General features: G+C 47.9%; 8 protein-coding genes across 8 annotated transcripts; 4 read left to right on the top strand and 4 right to left on the bottom strand.

The window, feature by feature from the left end:
- Nucleotides 1-696: 696 nt before the first annotated feature.
- N7511_000643 (efflux pump antibiotic resistance protein) lies at nt 697-2,646 on the top strand (the record flags this gene model as incomplete). Its single annotated transcript, XM_057123068.1, has 5 exons — nt 697-912; nt 994-1,079; nt 1,147-1,347; nt 1,418-1,943; nt 2,005-2,646. The coding sequence occupies 5 exons, from the start codon at nt 697-699 to the stop codon at nt 2,644-2,646; spliced, it is 1,671 nt and encodes a 556-aa protein (XP_056988801.1).
- A 349-nt stretch (nt 2,647-2,995) lies between these two features.
- On the bottom strand, nt 2,996-3,896 carry N7511_000644 (type 1 glutamine amidotransferase; the record flags this gene model as incomplete). The annotated part of the gene is made up of 3 exons (XM_057123069.1): nt 2,996-3,280; nt 3,363-3,598; nt 3,659-3,896. The coding sequence occupies 3 exons, from the start codon at nt 3,894-3,896 to the stop codon at nt 2,996-2,998; spliced, it is 759 nt and encodes a 252-aa protein (XP_056988802.1).
- Nucleotides 3,897-4,433: 537 nt separating this feature from the next.
- Nucleotides 4,434-5,807, bottom strand: N7511_000645 (indoleamine 2,3-dioxygenase; the record flags this gene model as incomplete). The annotated part of the gene is made up of 2 exons (XM_057123070.1): nt 4,434-5,459; nt 5,511-5,807. The coding sequence occupies 2 exons, from the start codon at nt 5,805-5,807 to the stop codon at nt 4,434-4,436; spliced, it is 1,323 nt and encodes a 440-aa protein (XP_056988803.1).
- Nucleotides 5,808-7,434: 1,627 nt separating this feature from the next.
- On the top strand, nt 7,435-10,065 carry N7511_000646 (uncharacterized protein; the record flags this gene model as incomplete). The annotated part of the gene is made up of 1 exon (XM_057123071.1): nt 7,435-10,065. One exon carries the CDS (start codon nt 7,435-7,437, stop codon nt 10,063-10,065), a length of 2,631 nt encoding a protein of 876 aa, XP_056988804.1.
- Nucleotides 10,066-10,819: 754 nt separating this feature from the next.
- On the top strand, nt 10,820-13,051 carry N7511_000647 (aromatic amino acid ammonia-lyase; the record flags this gene model as incomplete). The annotated part of the gene is made up of 2 exons (XM_057123072.1): nt 10,820-11,057; nt 11,112-13,051. 2 exons carry the CDS (start codon nt 10,820-10,822, stop codon nt 13,049-13,051), a joined length of 2,178 nt encoding a protein of 725 aa, XP_056988805.1.
- A 182-nt stretch (nt 13,052-13,233) lies between these two features.
- N7511_000648 (Zn(II)2Cys6 transcription factor domain-containing protein) lies at nt 13,234-14,819 on the bottom strand (the record flags this gene model as incomplete). Its single annotated transcript, XM_057123073.1, has 3 exons — nt 13,234-13,959; nt 14,210-14,660; nt 14,716-14,819. The coding sequence occupies 3 exons, from the start codon at nt 14,817-14,819 to the stop codon at nt 13,234-13,236; spliced, it is 1,281 nt and encodes a 426-aa protein (XP_056988806.1).
- Nucleotides 14,820-17,744: 2,925 nt separating this feature from the next.
- On the bottom strand, nt 17,745-18,143 carry N7511_000649 (uncharacterized protein; the record flags this gene model as incomplete). The annotated part of the gene is made up of 1 exon (XM_057123074.1): nt 17,745-18,143. One exon carries the CDS (start codon nt 18,141-18,143, stop codon nt 17,745-17,747), a length of 399 nt encoding a protein of 132 aa, XP_056988807.1.
- Nucleotides 18,144-18,828: 685 nt separating this feature from the next.
- N7511_000650 (amino acid/polyamine transporter I) lies at nt 18,829-20,669 on the top strand (the record flags this gene model as incomplete). The annotated part of the gene is made up of 5 exons (XM_057123075.1): nt 18,829-19,025; nt 19,075-19,234; nt 19,292-19,514; nt 19,578-19,866; nt 19,928-20,669. 5 exons carry the CDS (start codon nt 18,829-18,831, stop codon nt 20,667-20,669), a joined length of 1,611 nt encoding a protein of 536 aa, XP_056988808.1.
- Nucleotides 20,670-20,839: the final 170 nt, after the last annotated feature.

The following is a 20,839-nucleotide window of genomic DNA, read 5'->3' on the forward strand; positions in this document are numbered from 1 at the left end:
TTATGCTGTATGCCATTTGATGTCCAATAATATATTTGTACTAGCCGATATTTAAGAATTGGTCATGATCGCGCTTGATCCATCTTCTGTCTGGGGTTCGGAGTCCGAGGTATCTTGATACGCTGGCTGAACAGAATTACCGGCTCCCTGGACGCTAGCCGTTCCTTTGCGCCGCAGGTTCCTTTGCGCTGGCTGTTCCTTCGCGCTTGTGTCCCACACCACACTAAAACAGCATGGATCATGCAGTAGCCAAGTCCGTGCGACTCGGCGCTGTGGCTGTACAGAATGATTGGGCAAGCCCTCTCGCGGTCCACAACAAAAGGCCGAACGTCGGTCCATGCGCTTATCTGCTGTCGGCGGTAGCTGCAGGGGTGGACAGAGGTGGACAGCCCTGCAAAGCTTAGCTGCTGACGTGAGACTTGGCCTTATTAAGCCTTGATTAGTTTCTCTCGGGCACGTGTCTAGGCAGACGTTTATACCCGGTTTCTCTATCCTGCAATGACTTACAGCACCACGACACCTTGTGACAGACGGTGCTCATCTCTAGCTCGATATACTCAGTCAAGTCAGTCCCGGCCGCCGCTTTTCGAATTGTCTCTTTGGGGAAGCTTTCTTCTTCCGACCTGCGTGATACCGACTCTGTGACTGGTGACTTCCATTGCCGCCACGGACGGACTCGGGAGATCAGCTGCAACGATGGGATCGGTGGACATCTATAGAGCGGGCGACGACAACTTCGGCATAGAATTCCAGCCCAAGCAAGAGGCTGGCAGTACGCATGGCGGAAAAGAGGTTGACACCAGCAAGGAGACAACATCCAGTCAAAACGCTCAGGATCCTCCGCGTCTCCAAAGTGTCCAGTTGATAGTTCTATTGTCATGTCTGTTCCTGGGTAATTTCACTATTGGCTTCGTAAGTATAGTGCTGAGGCAGAACAAACTGCATTAGGCTACCAACAAGAAGAATGCACAGTACTGACAAAGCTTGTTTTAGGACAGCAGTTGCATTGGCACCCTTCTTGTGATTCTCACCGATCACTTTGATGCTCTTCAGGATATTGGTTGGTACCAAACAACATAGTGAGAATGACACCAAATCATGATAATTCAACTTCCTCGGACGGCTGGGCTAATCTTAAGTGACAAGCTTGTTAACGTTGTGTGCGCCTATCTTGATCATAGGTCGACTGTACACCATCTACTCTATGAAGACACTTTACGTGCTCTCTTTAACAATCTTTATCGCCGGATCAATCCTTACTGCTGCTTCACCAACTTCCACTGCCTTCATCCTAGGTCGCGCGGTGAGCGGCCTCGGTGCAGCAGGAATAAACTCTGGCATGTATATGTTAGTAACAAGCATGATGGATTCGGTCCGTTGCCCCCACAAAAGAACCCAACACTGACTCGTAGCGCAGCATCCTTGCACACACCGTTCCATTACAGATCCAACCCAGCATATTCGGCATTTGCGGTGCCGTGGAGTGCACAGCACTCGCTTTTGGGCCACTGATCAGCGGATCAATTGCCCATGCCGATAATTGGAGGATCAACTTCTGGACCATCGTGGGTCTAGGGAGCGCTGTTGCATTAGGCGTGTCCGTCAGCGTAGGCCATCTACGCCAGAATGTAGATGACAGACAACTCAGCGTCGCTCGAAGGTTGAAGAGTCTCGACTGGTATGGGCTGGCCACAGAGCTTCCTATGACGATCTGCTTGATTCTGGGTTTGCAATGGGCTGGTACAACGTATTCTTGGTCGAACTGGAGGATTATCCTCCTGCTCACCGTAACCGGTCTACTTGCCATCCTGTTTTTCGTGGTTGAGCATATCGGTGGTAGTAACAGTATGATACCGTTACCAATACTACGACAGCGAAATGTCGCCCTCAGCTGTGTGGTTGGCTTTTGTAATTTTGCCGCTTTATGGATCTTTGCGAACTACGTAAGTTCCATCGAAAACGATCTACCTCATCACTGCTGCGAACGTGCTAATGACTCTATAGATCCCCATCTATTTTCAAGTAGTGCGTGGAGCAAACACCCTTCATTCGGCTTTGATGTATCTACCAACCACGGTCAGTATGTCCATCTGCGCGCTAGCTAGTGGACATTTTACATCTATAATCGGTTACTTCAATCCAGCGTTACTTTTTGGCAGTGCGCTGAGTGTTGCTGGAGCAGCATTGATGGCCACATTCAAACCTGATACACCTGCAGGACGATGGATCGCTTACCAGATCATCTACGGTATCGGCGTTGGTATGGCATTTCAGCCTCCTTTCATCGCCCTGCAAACCGTGCTTGAGAGGCCACTTGTTCCTGCCGCCTTGGTACTACTGAACTTTGTGCAGATGCTTGGTGGCATCATCTTTCTATCCATCGCGCAGAATATGTTCCTGGACAAGCTGGCAAATGATCTTGCACAAAACATCCCGAATTTCGACCCAGCCATTGCCAAACAAAATGGCGCGACTGGTCTGGAGGGATTGGTGCCCGTTGCTTACCGACCGCAGGTCATACTGGCCTATAACTCTGCTATTACGGAAGTATTTTACATCGCACTAGGTCTGGTCAGTGTTGGTCTGCTAGCTGCCCTCGGCCTTCAGTGGCGGTCGATCAAGAAGGACGATGAGAAGAAAGGGTGAACTCAAAAGGGATTCCTTGCTAGGTGCAGCTATTGGAAAATTGACATGATCTTGCGTTTTTAGGGAATCATCTCAGTATATCTTATATGGCATGCTTCAGTGGGGTGCTGTGCTACTTACACACTCAGCGAGGGTTGCAACCCCCGAGAAACATGTCGATATATATTGTGAATAGACGCTTAGATTGGCTTTATACAACACATTAGATAAATTAATGCAGTCTTTCTTTTTTATATCTTTCACCAAACTGTCGGCAACTTCTTTGAGTTCGATTCACACATATGTTCGAAGGTTTTGCTGGTCAAATACAACAAAAATGATCAAATTCTACTCTTAGTTCCCCCTACAGTCATTCAAGCAAAAATTCCAGCATTCTCGCTGCGATCGCGACTCCATTGTGCGGCAAATCAACTCGAGACTTAGCCTCGTCATAAATTTCCTTCCCAAACACCATAGGACCGCGGCGCTCTAGCAATTCATCCGCAATGCTTCCATGGTACTCCGGATGACCCTGCATACTGAGCAGACGGCCTTTCTGGTACATACCCTGGACCGGGCATCGCTCTGACCAACCCAAAAGCTCTACGTTGGCCGGACAGACTGGCAACATGTCTCGATGCATCTGGTGGATCGCCTAAAATGATCGATTCCTTGGTCAGCCACGGTGCTCAATATTGAGAATGCCTCAGCAATGTTTGTTTGCTTATGTGACGCACTAGGAAAGGCAAGCCGAACAATCGTCGACCGGTAGATGTCAATTCGATTTCTGTGACCGCAACTTCCCACCCATTCCTGTTCCTCACCGGCATCACACCTAATGCTCGCCCAATAATCTGGTGCCCGAAACACACTCCTATCACTTTTACCCTTGTTTGGTGATGTAGAAGGTTTGCAACGAAATCTACAAGTTGTAGAATCCAGTTCTCCTCTCCATTTGAGAAACTGTCGTATCCTTGTGCGGGTCACCATCAGCGAAAAGTGTTGTAGTAAAACTCGCAAAAAACATTCTTACTGCTACCTGTCAACACAACCGCATCAATGTCATCTAGCTCAGGATAATTCCGCTCTATATGAACATCATATGAGGATTCAACAATTTCGGGGCCTTCTCTGGCGCTATCTTGCTGTAGGCCTACGACACCTGCGGCGAACAATAGATGGAACAGGTTGCTAAACGATCCAAATTTCCTTTTGGTCTCTCCGATCGGTTCATCGCACTCCAATATAGCAATACGAAGCGGAGAGGACATAGTCTTGGACTTGGAAACACAAAGAATTTGCGACGTCTTAATTTGGGTTGTGCTGTACGGAGCTGAAAGGTGCCTGAACGTCTGACTGGGGTGGGAATCGCTTTATACCACATGTTGCAGCAGAGTCACGCACAGACGCAACACACTATACCCTATATGTTCGCGATGAGTGTTATCAGCATTTCAGCGTCTAATACTGTCGACGATACTGACCCAAGCGGTTACAGGCACGAGTCTGATTCTACGAATTTGCTTACTACCTTTCATTGTAATATTATCGCCTATTCGAGATATCGTTATGCGAACTATTAAACGGAGACTATAGGTTTAAGCGGCTGTCTCATCGTCCATCATTCATAGAAAAGACATAATTGTCTAATCCTTGCTATTTATTAACTCTAATAGTACGCTATGTCAATTTTCTGTAATCACGACATAGCCAAGGATAAATGATCATAGTTTGCTTCTACAGCATTGAGACACTCGTTCAGGGAGCCCCTAATACCCATCAAAACCAATAACACATCGGCAAGCAGTTCAAGCGAGGGAGTAACAGGTCTCGTCTCGGATCTGTTTGAGGAACGGAAGAAGCGCTGTACCTCCTGTTCCCCGCGCAGTAACTTTGCTGTCCTCGTGGTTCAATATTGCGGTAGTCAGACCCCCAGAACGAGGTTTCGAGTTGATGTGTACTGGACATGACTCGCGAGCTCCCTGCCGCCTCCTCGCATTACGATTACTGTTCGTATCCTGGAGAAGGATGTAGCGATCTATGATCTGTAGGTGTATATCTCGGAATCTCACTAAGGCAGTGATACAAGCATTATACGAGTTGATAAGATGTTCGTGATCCCGGTTCATCTCGACAAATGCTCGAATATTGGCAACCTGGGCGAAGTGGAGTAGGAATTGCCGGTGAGGACCAGGCATATAGTCTCGCATGCTTGCCACAAACTCAGGGTCTTCCTCGTGGAGCGAATTAGGGAACCGTTTGCCTGCATGGGTCTTGGTGGGATGATGTCTGACACCCAAAGCAAGGTCAATGAGTTGGATTAGACTCGACTGTGCATTCGACCCTCCAGAAAGTCGAACTGGTTGCATTGGATGTGTTCCATTATCGAAGTATACGCCACTGGGAAGTTTTGGATTTCCCTTGCTACCGGCAAGAAACACACGGATCTTGTTGTAGAAGAAGTGCGGGTCGCAGTTGTCATACATGCGCTGTGTCAACGCGGATATATCATGGATACCCTCGAGAAGACAAATAAGCTGAGTTATCACCGCATTGACATTGTTCTCTCGCGCATAACGAACTGCGTCCAGGATGGCCCTGACTAGTGGACCTCCCCTAGCCTCGATGGCTACCGAGACGAGGTAGAACCAGCTCTCGTCGATCGCACCCGTGAAGGTTATCTGAGTTGAGAGGTTATCAATTCGATAAATAGGCTCTATGTCCTGTGCAACTGTATAATTCCACAGTACTAATCCAGCATAGGTCGCAACGGGGGGCATTTCCAATGACTTGCAGATCAACAAGAGCGGGCTTGATACTGATTCAGGGATAATCTAGACAGGGGGTTAGTCGCAGGATTGAGATGGGATTCCCTGCAATCATACCTCTGCTGGCTCTTCGCTTCCCCAAATATATGCGTGGCAGATAAAGCCTAGCATCGAGTATGCTTTTCTTCGCTGCGATATTGTCTCCAGGCGCTCACAGCTCAAGACTGGAAGCTCAATCACGACGTCTCGTATTCGATTGTCCCCAATTAAATTATGCAAGTCCTGAGTAACCCGGATCCATGGCTGGTAGTATGGGTGCAAATCGGACTCGCAAGATAAAACTTCCGGTAGAAACCCCGTTCTAGTCGACACATCGTACGCCTCAGGTATAGGCAGTTCAATAACAGAAGCCATTTTGGCTTAGCAATGCACTTCTGAATAGAGGTTCGAATAGCCCACGGATCACTTTGACTTTGTCAAGAGTTGCGCGGTTACCTTCGGAACTGGGAACGATCGGATATGAAGGACCTGCTGTGGTTAGACCTTAAGCCACCGCATGACCGACTCCATTTCATCGATAGATGTGACGTTGCACTAGCATCAGCCGCGGAGGAGGTGAGCATATTTCACGAGGACTACTGAGCGGAGTCCGAGATTGATATTCGCATGCTGGCTAGAACGAAACAGTACTAGGAGCGGCGCAATATCAGCGCAGCTTTACGTGGCACATGTCTTAGATTCTGGTGCAGTGATGACATGCGGGAAATACAGTAGGGGCTGTGTGTAAGCAAGGCTTATATCGCTCTACAATGGCTATTTACTAGCCTTCATCTTGATTACGTCCGAGATGAAGCACAATATACCTCAATGGTCTGGAAACACTAGATCTAGAATCGCAGAAATGGCACAAATACGTAAGCCGCGCGAGAAGAAAATCTCCGAGGGACAGATAACACGTCTTTGAGATGATGGTGTGCTGTATAACTTATGAAATATGCAAAACGTTAAGAAGGTGATCAGAAGGAAAGACGTATGGCCAAAGAGGTCTAAGAATAGTACGATTTTCGCACCTTGCCAGTTGCCGACAGATGATCAAATCGTAGCATCACCTATGCTTATACTTGACGACAATGGAGTGGCTATTGGAAATCACGACACATTCCATATGTTGTGATGATTTATGTAAATAGCTTCAAAACTATACGTTGTGGTGAATGTGAATCTGCCCTATCGGGAAGCTAACACGCGGATACGGACTCGTTCTTGGCACGGTCCGATCCTGATCTTCCTCAAGTCGCTGGAAGTCAGTAAGTATCCCATTCCTTACATTTCTCTCTAGAGGCAAGATGCATCTCGCCATCTGATTCCGAAGATTGATTCATCTTCTGTAGGTGGGAAATCCCTTATCGGCGGCGGATCGATCGGATCTATTCGAGTTTGGAGTCATTTCCGACCCTTCGGGTGGCTTGTCAGTTGATGAATCAATCACTTCATCACATTGCGGCTCGACTGGTGCGTATCTGACTGTTCATTGTCAGCATCAAGTCTGGTCTTTCTTTCTGTGTGGTCTAGTAGATCAGTTCTGTCTAGAGAAGGCCGGGGCCTGCCTTTACCCCCGATTCGGCTTAGTGGTAGGGGCGCCGCAACGACAACAGGCTCGTCCCTGCGTAGGATCCGCCCGCGCAAAGGATTCGGTCGCGCGAAGGATTTGGCCGCGCAGACCATCATGTACGACATGCATGGCATGTCAGTGCCTGCTGATACACATGGGTAACCGCTGGTGAACACCTTAGTGGTGCTGCATTCAGTATTTACTCCTGATCCACGGCTAAAGTCGGTGCTCATTGATGAACTACGAAAGCAGTATAGTCCCTGAGATAGGGGAATATACATCAGCGTGATCATTGTGTCTTCAGACAGATAGTCACTAACATTAGCGAAAGCCTTTAGCACTTCATTTTGTGAAATCTTTTACTTCTCTGAGTTACCACAAGTGTGTTCGCTGTGGTTATTTCCATCTTCAAGCGCCATCGTCTCAAAAATGAGGATTCTCATCAGCGTCGAAACCACGCCTTTTCGGGAAGTGGCTGGAGAGTCTGATCGAGTTTGCTTCTGCGATTCAGTTACAGAAACTCAGTCATTGCTCAGCACCCTGCCTGTTGATATTTGGATATGCGGCGGCGATGAGGTTGACAGCAATCTGATGATACAATGGCTCGGCCACACCAATATCCGGTCAAAGTTGATGCTAGTTAGGGATGTGCAGAACATAGGGCGAATACAGAATTATACCGACAGTAAGACAGTTCATATCGCCGAGTGGCCACAGCGCAGCTTGAAAGCGATTTCGTTCTTTGAACAAGTGCTTCGCTACGCTGAAGAACGCCATGTGCAGACTCGCAGACTCTCCAGAATGCAACCGACATTGGCCAATCGTCGGGGCGTCGTGATCCTTGTTGGAGCGGGAATCATGAACCTGATCAATGCACATTATCTGGCCGCTGATGGATACACTGTTCAAATGCATGACGCAGGCCCGGACCCGCGGTCAACACCGGATTGGAAGAAGCTAGGAACAACACATGGTGGTGGGGATGCCAGGATGTTCACGCGCACCGAGGCGGACAACTACAACGAACAGGGCAACCAGATTTATTCCAGCATGGACAAAATCTTTAGGCGGACCGTGAGCACTGGCGGATGGAGTGTGAAATCACCCGACACATTCACATCTGCTGAAACGAACTGGGTCGAATCCTTTGAGAGCCTGCCGGGGTGGTTGGCCCGGGCTTTCAAAGAAGATATATACGAGATCAATGGGCAAGCTGGGCAGCTCTGGGAAGATTTCATGCAACTGTCACCACACCTTTTTCAGCAAGTCGGTCTACGTCAAGGCATCACCCGCATGTATGTTGTGCAAGGAGACCTAGAAGCGTCTGTCAAGCTTAATACTGGCCTTGGGACAATGTTGGAGACTAACGAGCTTCAAGAGTTCTTGAAGGTACACCCCAACTTTGCCTCGGCCGCAGCAACAGATCAGCTGGCGGGAGGGTTTACCATCTCTGGCTTCACTCTGAATATACATCAGTTTACTGCAAAGCTTGTTGATTATTTAAGGGACAAAGGCGTCGAGTTCCACTGGGACCAGCCGATCAGTACTATCAGACGCGATCCTCTCGGACGCGTACTAGGGCTTGAGTCACACGACGGCAAGCTGCTCGAAGCGGATCATTATGTCGTGAGTCCCGGGGTGTTGGGAAACAAGCTTCTCGAAGGGACGCTTTCTGGATGTGTGATCCAAGGTGTTCTTGGTGTATGGCTCCAAATCCCTAATCTTGAGCCAAAATTGAGCAACTCGATCAAACTCCATCGACGGGGGCATGTCGTGGAAGATATCAATATTACACTGGCGACCGACCCTCAAACAGGAGAAGATATACTTGTCTTTGGTGGTGGATACGGATTTGTAGGACTTGATAGACCTGCAGCCGACAATCCGGAACTCCAGCTTCTTTTCAATGAGTTGGAGACTGTGGCGCGAACATATTTTCCGCAAGGTTACGATTTAGCCAAACGGAATGGCTCTCTCTGGACTGGGGGTCAAGAAAAATTCTGCATTCGTCCCTTCACGCCTACAGGACTAGGTGTATTCGAGACCATCCCCACTGTATCTGGCGGAAGATTCATCATAACCGGTGGTAATAACACGGGTGGGTTTGCCCAGGCTCCTGCTATTGCTCGTGCAGTCCAGCGTGCATTTACCGGCGAGCACGATCCTATACATGTCTTATTTCACCCAGAGCGCGGCCGCCAAATTGAAGTCTCGACTATTGTGCATCCCATCTCGCATCCGCAGCCGCTCAATAGCATCCATTCATCCAGGTCGCTAAGAATACTGTTGCTTTGTTCGGACGGTCCGGAACATGCTTACTTACGGTATTGCCTTGAGAAAGTCGCACCACTCTTTCGGTGTATCGTGGAAACGCACGCAGGTCAGATATCTCATCTGAAACGGAAAGGGCGCAACGTGGACGCATGGTACATGTGGTATCATACAATGCGTCGTCAAGTCCTCGGGCTTACGCGCCAACGCCAGGCTTACTTTGCTGGCCTCATGCCTTCCGGTTATACTTCTTCGCAACCTGACCTGGTGGTTGAGAGTCTCAACTGCAAGGAAGTCTGGAACGCAGTGGAATTTTGGCAGCCTGATTTGACCATTGTCTCTGGAACCAAATACATTGGTCAAAAGCTGAACGAGCGAGGTGGGTTGATGATCAACTTGCATATGGGATCATTGCCTGACTACAGAGGGAATCACTGTGTCTTCTTCGCTTTATATGACGGGGCTCTGGACAAAGTAGCTGCCACATTGCATATGCTGACAGCACAACTCGACGGCGGTGCGGTTCTGGACAGGGTCGTCCCACCGATCCTACCAGGTGATACAGAGGAGACTTTGTACACTCGTTGCCTTCAGATGGCGATGGATCGTTGCGTTGAACATGTTTCACGAATTTCGTCAGGAGAGAAGGTTGAATTCTTCCCTCAGTCACAGGATGGTAAGATGTTCCGGCACTGTGATCGTACTCCATGGAAGGAGATTGTCCTTTGGAGCAAATTGCGATTCGGTGGATTGCTACGCGATCGTGGGACTAGCCAGAGTGATAGCTGAGATTGAAACTGTACGGAAGTATTTTCGATAGTGTACGCCTCGTAATAAGATGAGAGAATCAAACCGTTAGGATTCTTTAGTTGCTACAATTTTCAATTCAACCCATATTGGAGAGGCTATACTGCAACTATCAACAATAAAAGCCGATGCCTTCTGCATACACGAAGACAATTGACGCCTACGACATCCATTCAGCTGTGGCATCTAGATGTGCTGGGATGGCAATCATAAGCAAAGGGTTGAAGGGAAAGTAGTGTTTCCTTGACGTTGATAATCATAGACGAAATACTGTATCATACAGGCAGCCAGCATCAGTAATGGAGATATCTGTTTTCAAGTTGCAATTATTCTCAACATCCAGGCAATCCAGAATAATAGTAAGCACTCGAGCGATTGGCTGAAGGTCATCACGGAAATCCATATCTCCCAAGGCTAGAAATAGATAATCCGAACCCTTTCAACCAGTTCTCATGCCAAGCTAGTCTTTCCATTGCATATTACGTAGATAAGAGTGAGTAGCGCAAAGGAGCCGAAAGCGCGAAGGAGCCATCGGCGCCACTTAGTCGATCCGAATACGGCATAGTGGTCGTGCTCTATGGAAGTTGTTCAAACTTCCCATCGCTAGCACAGATGCAGCAGAGCATATAATGAGAACGCATATTCTCGTTGCGTCACTCTTTCCCATCTTCTTTATTATTCCAATACCGGCAGAGTGATTGGAGCTACTATTGGACCCTGAGATTTGTCGCCCACTATGTCTCACAGCTCTGAACACTTGCAGACCGCAAGCGACTTGTGGAAGAAAACTCAGAGTCTTCACAAGGGCAGCAATATAACCATTACGGGAAAGGAGCTCGATATCGCCACGGTCTTTGCAGTCTCACAAGGAGGTTGCCAGCCCTTCCTTACCGAGGATGAAACAAGCTGCGCTCGCATTCACGAAAGCGTGAAACAGTTGAACCACTATCTGGAGAAAGGTCGTGCCGTCTATGGTAAGGCATTACTTGCGTTCGAAAACAGGAAGTGGGTATACTGACACTCAGCAGGAGTCACTACTGGATTCGGTGGAAGTGCGGATTCCAGGACGAAAGAGGTACACAAGTTGCAGATTTCTTTATTGCAACACACGCAAAGCGGAGTCATTCTGGAAACTGACCAAGTCGTAAATGATGGAATCGCCGAACATCGTTCTGAACTGACATCCATGCCAATGTCTTGGGTCAGAGCCGCGATGTTGGTGAGATGCAACGCAACTGCTCGGGGGCATTCTGCAGTCACCATGGACGTCCTACAGGCCATACTGAGACTACTTCGACATGACATCGTTCCATTGGTGCCACTGAAGGGATCTGTCTCTGCGTCTGGTGATCTGATGCCACTTGCATTCATGGCTGGCGCGATTGAGGGCAACCCCGATATCAAGGTTTGCCAGCGACAAGGCGATTCTCTCAAGATTCTATCTGCTGAAGCAGCTCTGGCCCAACATCAAATTTCAAAAATCAAATTTGGACCGAAAGAAGCTTTGGGTCTTGTTAATGGTACGGCCTCATCGGCTGGTCTGGCTGCCATTGTCATATACGAGGCACACCATGTGGCAACACTGTCGCAAGCATTCACAGCGTTGGCAGTAGAAGCAATGCTTGGAAACTCGGAGAGCTTTCATCCATTCATCAGCGAGGCACGACCCCATCCCGGTCAAATCGAGGTCAGCCGTAACATCTTAGCAATGCTGCAGGGCTCATACCTGGCAAAGGGAATCCGTAACGGCAAAGACTACGCCCCGGAAGGACTTGTCCAGGACCGATATGCGCTCAGAAGCACACCTCAATGGATTGGACCCCAACTGGAAGATCTTCTCTCTGCTCATAAACAGATCACCACGGAGTTGAATTCGTCAGCAGACAATCCTATCGTCGATGCTGAAGCCCAGGAGGTCTATTACGGTGCAAATTTCCAAGCTGCGGCAGTCACCTCTGCTATGGAAAAGACACGTCTCTCCCTACAGATGCTTGGAAAATTGTTCTTTGCCCAATCGACCGAACTCATCGATGCTAATCTCAACAATGGTCTGCCGGCAAATCTTTGCGCTGACAATCCCAGCCTTTCCTTCACCATGAAGGGTGTTGATGTGAACATGGCAGCGTACATGTCCGAACTGGGCTTCCTAGCTAATCCAGTCAGCACTCACGTACAATCAGCCGAGATGGGCAACCAATCCATTAATTCACTGGCCCTTTTGTCTTCCCGCATGACCAAGAAGGCTGTCGAGCTGGTGTCACTGATGGGCGCCACCTGTCTATACGTCGGCTGCCAGGCATTGGATCTTCGAGTCATGCAAATCGAATACCTTGACGAACTGTACTCCGTCTTGCAAGATGATCTGGTATTGTTCTTTGCCTCGAGCCTGGACCCGAAGAGAATTCAGTCATACAAGGTGCAACTCCGAAAGCAGCTTACATCTTGTTGGCGAGCATCTTCTCGTCTAGATAATGCAGAGCGTTTCAACGCAGTCGCTGACGGCGCTGTGCTCTCGTTACTGCGCATTCTCAATGACCCCAATCAAATCTCTTCTGAATCATGGGCACTCGGCTCCGTGCAAACCTGGAGATCGAATGTCGAAAGCAAAGCGACCAGCGTCTACGAGGCCGCTTTCCGTCGGTTCTGTGCAAAGCAGACCACGGAACAGTATCTTGGAGTCGGGTCACAGGCGCTCTACCACATGGTCAGGAAAGAGCTAGCCGTGCCATTTCATCAGGGGCTGGGTGAGCACCCAGGTTCAGAGGACACCGTCATATACGGCGAGAATGTGAGGCCAAGAAAGATCATCGGAAACTGGATTGCTACGATCTACGAAGCCATTCTCGATGGGAGAATGAATCATGCATTGTATGATGTTCCCGATCATATGGCTGACGGTGTGTTACCCCCGAAAACCAACGGCGTGGACCAGCCGGTGAACACAACCATGACAGCGTTGATAAAGTGAAGATCAACAAGATACACATACGTACTATTTAGGTCTACAGCGCAAATTCGATTCTTCATTGAGAGAATTCTTTTCGAACTAGACAGCCTATCAAGTGATCTCTACAACGATATTAATCTAAAGAATACCGTTTGCAGGGCGCGACCGATTCACACAATCCATATCGCATTTCTCCTGTAATGCTATGTTGCAAGCGTCTCTGACCATTCTGTAAGCCACCGACTGTTTCTCCTCATGGAATTCAGCTGCGTTGAGTTGATGATGGCGTCGCTCTGTACGCCACCAGATGCCAACATTGACTCCTCAATCTCGCTCTCCAGGCATGATGATGCCGTGATGATTGCGCCGTGCATTCCCAGTGTGGCGAGTGGCGAAGGCATCGACAGATATATAGATCCGAAGGCATCCATGACCTCTGCTGCGCTGCTATACATAACCTGGGAAGTGCGAGTGGGACAATTCTGGCAGCAGGGGACGAGTTCTTCTAACCCAACAGCAGAGCTGTTCCAAAGCTTTCGAAAGATGGCACTTTGAACGCGGCAAACAACCAGCTGCAGTATGTGTAGCTTAGCACCACTCCATCGATCTTGTATCATAGTAATGTATTCATCCTCCGCTTGTTCCGCATCATCAATCAAAAGGCTCTCTTGACGGTGCCTGCGTGAATTGGATGGCGGGCGGACAGTCGTCTTTTGCCTGTACGTGAGATCCTGTTGAAGTGTATGAGCAGTCTGGAGGAAGGCTTGGTTAAGATTGCCGCGGCAATACTGCCGGTACAGAACAATCGTCCTAGTCTCAAGGATTGCAAGCTGATCATGGGCATGGTACAGAACGTCTCTTCCCATTGCCTGACTGCCTAGAATAAGAAAGTAAGGCGGTACTATGTTGTTGCAGAATGCGACGTCAAGCTGATTGTTTTCCCGTTAGCATTGCAACGAAAACAAGTCTAACGGTTTACTCGCGATGATGTCTCTGGCTTTTCGAAAAATCACACGTCCAACCATTGTCTGGACCTGCTTCAGCCCGCGAGCTTGTACCAGACTGATTGCTCCCTGGATATGGATCATCCAGCTGCGACTGGGTCCTCCTTCTGGCCAGTAAAATCGCTACTACGAATCAGCAACGACCAAACCGCTTCGTCAAGGTAGTGCTACCTACCTCGTATATATATAGAAGCAATGTAATCACCAACACAGTATCGTCGGCAACCTGACACCCGTCTTGTATCGCTTCGCGGATCGAGGACAACGCAGCTCCATAGATATCCGCAGCTTGCTTAGGGTTCATTTGTGGGATGGCGACCTGGAGCCTGCAGGCGGCGACAAGACCTCGAATGAGCTCGTGGTCGGTAAAGTAACGCAGTATATCGGACCACTCGCCCAGGGATCTCGGGCGACCACTGCCTTTCTTGTCAGACTTCCCTGCGTCAGATTGGCCGGGATCTTGGTCCACTGTGTCCTGCGCACTCTCCGTCCAAGCATTGCCAAGCCGACTGTATGCAGCACCCTTCCCGGTGTTACTGCCAGCTCCTGCCCTATAGCATGTCTGCGAGAGCCGGAGACACCTTCCACAGACCGGGAACTGCATATCGCAGCCTTTCTTGGCACGCCTAGGATGCTGTCAGTGCAACGCTCCGCCATGATATTGCTTTGCCAAGGACTAACCTGCACCCGCTACATCCAGCGCTGCGTCGCCCTGACGGAGTCTCATCTTGAAGTATACTCTGGGAAAACATGCCTTCCGCGGCCTGGGCAATCATCTCAACCATTATCGGATCTGCTGTGTCTCAGAGGTTCCCTTGATATAGGCGGTAGTATTATCTCACCTACAGTGCAAATACGCGTGCTCCAGCTGGGAGAATCATCGCACTCCGTTTGAAGTAAAAAGCACGTAGCATCAATGGCTTCTGTAGATAAGCTCAAACACACCATGTGTCATATAGCCATACGTCAGTTCTGTTTCGCTATTCGCACATCTCCGAAACCAGGGGGCCAGGAGGGGAACCCTGTCGAGAAAGTCTGTACAGTCATTGCGCTAAATATTGTGATGGGGCGATAATATCACAATATGACATGTAATTGGTCGCGGAGTTCCAATGTTCAACGCAGTGAGACAGACACGGCTTTTGAAAGCGTCCCCCAGAAAAGCTGCTTGCGCTCGATAGTCAAACGCCAAGAACGAATCGTCTAATAACTCAGCAATATAGCTACTGGCCAATTTCTGGCGGCTTAAGGAAAGCGGCATAGAGTCGCTCGGTCGTTGTCAGCTGTACAGTCGGTAAATCTTTGAGTGGCAAATCGAGAGATTCGGTAACCCCGTCCACCAATGACCCCTGAAATCTGAGATCCCTGACGAATCTCACGGGTGTATCCTCAGGACATTCCGCGAGGAGAAAGTTAATTCATGCCGAGGCAATTTTGGTCGAATCTGGATTGGTGTCGGTTCCAGACCCTTTCTCGCAGTTCAATGGATCACGTTGGACTCACATGGCTCCTTGGTGAATGTAACTGATCCACGCAAAATGGACCCACTCAGCTGGTATACGGTATGCAAGGCTAACGAGCCTCCAGCTTTGATCAAGATTTCTAAAACCGATGCCGAAGCGCGACGAGGACGCACTGGCCGTACGCAGCCTGGGCGCTAATGCATATTGGTCACGCCTGTTGATTATTTTGGTACGCCTTTAGTCCTTGCTGCTCAATAGGACCAAAAGGATCTATTCGACTGAAAAAAGAGTAGATATAAAGATGAATTGTACACGCTGAAAGTTATTCGCCAGCACGCAAATATTCCAGCGCCGAAGCTTATATATGTAGGAAACGGATACATAGTGATCCAATGACGACTCGAAATGTACTTTATCCGAATAGATTCGACGTTTTCGACGGAACCCTCAAAATAGGAAGTCAAAAGGAGAACCGTGGTCAAAAAAGTAAAACTGTGGATCATCCCCGGATGACCGACGGGTCGGCCCTCCAGGACGCAGCCCAAGTGATCCAAACACCGAGTACGAGTACGCTGTAGATAAGAGGCATAAATCACAGCTGCAGGGTTAATGTCGCAAGTACATCGGCCATCAAGCGAACAGCCGATTCCGAACCCCCGTTTACCCCCCAGACAAGCTTTTCCAGCGCCCGCTCAGATCGCGCTAACCCGAATTCGGCCGGTACATGTCCCCACCATGTTTTTTTCGATGTCTCACTGGTACAGCCAAATTACCGTGGTTAGGCAGACACATTGCAAAGATAGATTACCAGACAATGACCGTTTGCTTCTCGGGTCGTACTGTATTCCAGACCACGCTAGTCCGTGTATGGCAAAGCGTAAATCCGCTCCTATAGACCCTTGATCAATTTCCAAACTGCTTGATGAATAATACCGTACTTGACTCGGAAGTTCGGTGCACCAAAGTCCCCGAGCCCTATGCCGCCTTTCGTGATGGCGCTTTCTCTATCGGTCCTAATTTGGCTACTATCGACTAACACCTAATACAAGCGTTTGGTTCCGAAGGCCCATAGGCTGTTCGAGTTCACGGAAACATATGCATTGTTACAATGGTCACAGCCCACGAAACCCTCATCGAGTCCCTATGTAACCTCGAAATTCCAAAGATAATCCTAACTCTATTCCAGACACGGAGCCTGGGTACCATCGACTACCCCTGTTGCTTTATCTCAGTTATGAGGTGATTAGATTCTAGGTACCGGAATAGGCGACTCGGCTCAGTCTCGACCGTGTGGCCCGCGATAAGTCTGTCACACACGACGCTGGCCCAGTTGATCTTTCCTAACGGGCTGAGCTTTTACTTTTTCTGTCGCGTCTAAAGCCGCGATTTGTTTGTTCTCTATGCCGATATTAACTAAACGCTATTATCCGAGGGGGTGCTATATGGCTTCTCGGTTAAGTTATAGTATTATACTATGATATATACTACTAGGCTAACCTTCGCTATTCTAAAGCCGAGACGTCGTCTAGTTTAAAGTATAATGAATTCGATAAGGTTATAGTGGCTAATATAATCTTGAGGCTCTCTTTAACGATTTGTGATTAGGCCGGTTAACCGTATCAATATTATATAAAACAAGATTCAACAAAAGAACAAGAACATGAAGAAACACATAAAGAGAACTTGAAACAAGAAAAAAGAAACGTAACTGAAGTTATAAACACAAGTACAACATAGCATAAAAACTTCAACACAAGTTGGAACAGAAAAACAATACATGCAAACACCATACATGAGAATTCCATGAAGACTTCAAAACAAAAAACCATACAAAAAGGAACATGACAACAAAAAATATGGAAGATCAATGAATTCCAAAGAAGAGCTAAGAACTACAGAAAAACATGGAAGAATTACGAACACAAAAAAAATGCATGAAAACCGAATGTAGGAAAACTGTATACAGTCCGAGGAAACCTCAAAATATAACAATAAGAATATAACCCTAGGATTCCTTCGGATATAGCAAATAAGCCGAATGTATCAAAAAAGAAGAACAGAGAGATTTAACTTAAATTGAGCAAGATTACCTAGCAAAAGATAATAATTAATTCAATCATCTATTTCTCTGATTTACCTACCTTCAGTCTTAATCTCTCGCAGATTCTTAATCCTACTTTGTTTCAATCATTTCTTTAAATGCTCCCTACCCTAATAACCTAAAAAACCGTAGATAGTTAATAGAGCTTACTTCTTAGCTCTCTCCTTAATCTCTAAGCTCTTCATTAAGCAGAAGTGAGCAACGCCTTCGGTATCCCCGAGCCGGATAGTGATCTCCCGATCCCTAGCTAGCTCAGAGAGAGACACTCCCGGGGTAGTGTTTGATCCGTGGGCCGAAAGGTAATAGGCCGGGCCGGGGGTATATCGTAGTGCTGCGGCGTACGTAGCGGTACGGCCACGGGCAAGGGATTCGGTGCCTATCAGGCTAGTTGCCTTCAGGGCATAGATATCCTTACGTATATCTAGGGTCTCTCTCTTAATGACGTTGGTTATCATTGTCTCTAGTTCAGCCCGCCAGTCGCCGCCCAGGGGATTCAGCATAACATAGGCAGTAAACTGCGCCATATCCTCCAAATAATCGAGCATCACCGGTAGGATCTTACCGCCATGGTTCTAAACATGATCCAGGAGCTTTTAGGTGTCATAATTCGCTGCAATAGCGCGTTAGAGGGTGTTCTTTTCGTTAGCAGAGTTTTCTCGGACCCCCCCTGATAGAGCAGGCCACTGGCTCCCTAGCGCAACCATGGTCGTACGGGTATCAAACCGGTCTCCAGAGATACGCAAGAGAGTTATATAAAACCTGCAATTGATTCGGTGACCGTAGATGGTCTGGTTGAGGAGCAATTTCAAAAATAAGATTCGCGCAAAGATATGTGTTTTCCTCGGTCTGGGGACTTCGGTCAATGAATCTCCCCAAAGTATCCATGTACGAACAGCGAATATAATCTAGATTTTTACTGGTCTCCTGTGCTGCGATAGTAGGGTTGCACATGAAGGAGGAAGTACATCAGCAGGAAAAAGAAACAAGAACAGAGTTCACTGGTACCTCAAATTATGATTAAGTCCAGTAGATACAGCAGTACCCTAGACTCAAGGTAACGTAGAGTAAGAGGGGATTTCAGACATAAAATGCAGGTAATTTGACAGCAATTATATAAGAGATGAAATCCGGGAAATTCCCAATTGAACCAACCAGGCACTTTGGTTTGAACATTCGGTCCATAATGAATTCTCACTCAATAATTTACTATACGAGTCATCTTTATTCAATATGAGACGCATGAAATATGCCGACGTGGTTACTCGCCCTATCGAGGTGGAAGTTGAAGCCGATAGCAACCCTAACTCTGAACCGCAGGCAGAACCTCCGAAATGCACGGCGGACGATGAGGTACTTCGTGCGCAAGGTCATGAAGCAGCACTAAAGAGATCTTTCTCAATTTTGGCATCTTTAGGCCTTGCATTTAAGTACGACGTCACCGTATCCTCAAATTCTTGCTCTGACTGAATTTTCCAGCATCACCAATTCTTGGGTCGGGCTTTTGAGTAATTTTGGACAAAACCTCAAATACGGAGGATACCAAGTGGCTTTGTTTTCAGTTTTAATTGCCTGCTTTGTACAGTGGGCTATAACACTGGGACTGTCTGAGCTTGCTTCGGCATTTCCCTCATCTGGGGTGAGTACATGTACCCGTTGCTATTGGCTTAAAGGCTAACCATGAGAATCTGAATAGGGCCAATACCATTTCGTATATATCATTGCTTCTAAAAATACTCGGAGATTTGGTGCTTTTGTCACAGGTTGGATGTCTATACTCGGATGGTGGATGGCAGCATGCTCCGGCATATCTCTTGTGGCCAACACAATTCTGGGACTCGCACAATTTCTGCATCCAGAATTTGAAATCAAACAATGGCATCTATACTGTGTGTATTTGACGATTCTAATAATTACAAGTAAGTCCGTGCCATATGTCAGGTTGATACTCAAAACGCTAACTTGCGAGGTTCTGCATCTAGTGATGCCTCTCCTATTATGCCCCGAACGAATACCACTCATCACGATATTGTCCCTCTATCTGACTCTCTCTGGATTCGTGGTATGGGTTGTCACAATCCTAGTCATGCATAAGCATGGCAATTCTGCATCATCCATCATTCGACCAGGAACGGGAACAAGTGGATGGAATGGTGGCACTGCATGGCTACTAGGGGTCATCAACTCGATGTATAGTTTTGGATGTACAGATGGAGCCATTCATATTGCCGAAGAGATACGTCTACCAGGTCGTCGACTTCCGCAAATCATGTTAGTTGATACTGATCCCCGGTGATATCTGATCAATCGTTACAGTACTGATCAAGGACAGGAACTTGACCATGGCCATTGGCCTTTGCACAGCAATACCAATGATAACCATTATAGTTGTTACCGCGAAGGACATGGAAAAAGTCATGAACGCCGGAATGCCAGCTATCGAGGTCGTATACCAACCCACAGGCTCGAAAAGGGTTACCATAGCATTGAGCGTACTCTTGACCATCATATACGCTTCTTGTCTACCGCCTCAATGGGTGACCTGTGGACGCCTGGCTTGGGCATTTGCACGAGACGGAGGGACACCTTTTCCCGGTTTCTTCACCAAGGTGGACGAGAAACTTCAATTCCCCCTTCGTACGACTATAGCTTCTACTATCTTCGCTGCTCTCTATGGGCTGATCTACTTGGCCAGTACGACTGCTTTCAACTCAATCATCACATCTGCGATAACACTACTGAATCTGAGTTACGCGGTGCCTCAAGCTCTCTTGGCCACACGTGGCCGTGAAAAATGTCTGCCAAAAAGACCGCTGGACCTTGGACGCTGGGGATATGCTTGTAATATCTTTGCGCCACTTTGGTCTGCTCTGATGTGTGTGATGGTCTGTTTCCCACCAGGTCTTCCTGTGACAACGGCCTCGATGAATTGGAGTGCACCGATATTGGTCGCCTTGACTCTTGTTATTCTTGCATTTTGGTTTTTAATTGGCGAAAACTTCAAGGGTCCTGATATCGACTGGGATGCTTTGAATATCAAGGTCGAGACGCGAAGCAACGTCGAAGCAGCTTAAGTAACGATTGAGAGCACAAGCATGTTTGATGGAGTATACAGACTGAGGAATAGGGTCAAGCAAATGGCATAAGCGCATAAATATCCGAGGTTTTCATAAAAGGAGAAGCTAGCCCACAGCCCCTGGTTTAAAACAATATAGCAAGGAAAAGTACATCTTGTTCCAGACTG

The sequence above is a fragment of the Penicillium nucicola genome (genome assembly GCF_028828085.1).
Source record: "Penicillium nucicola strain IBT 29836 chromosome Unknown utg000001l, whole genome shotgun sequence".
Taxonomy (NCBI): Eukaryota; Fungi; Ascomycota; class Eurotiomycetes; order Eurotiales; family Aspergillaceae; genus Penicillium; species Penicillium nucicola.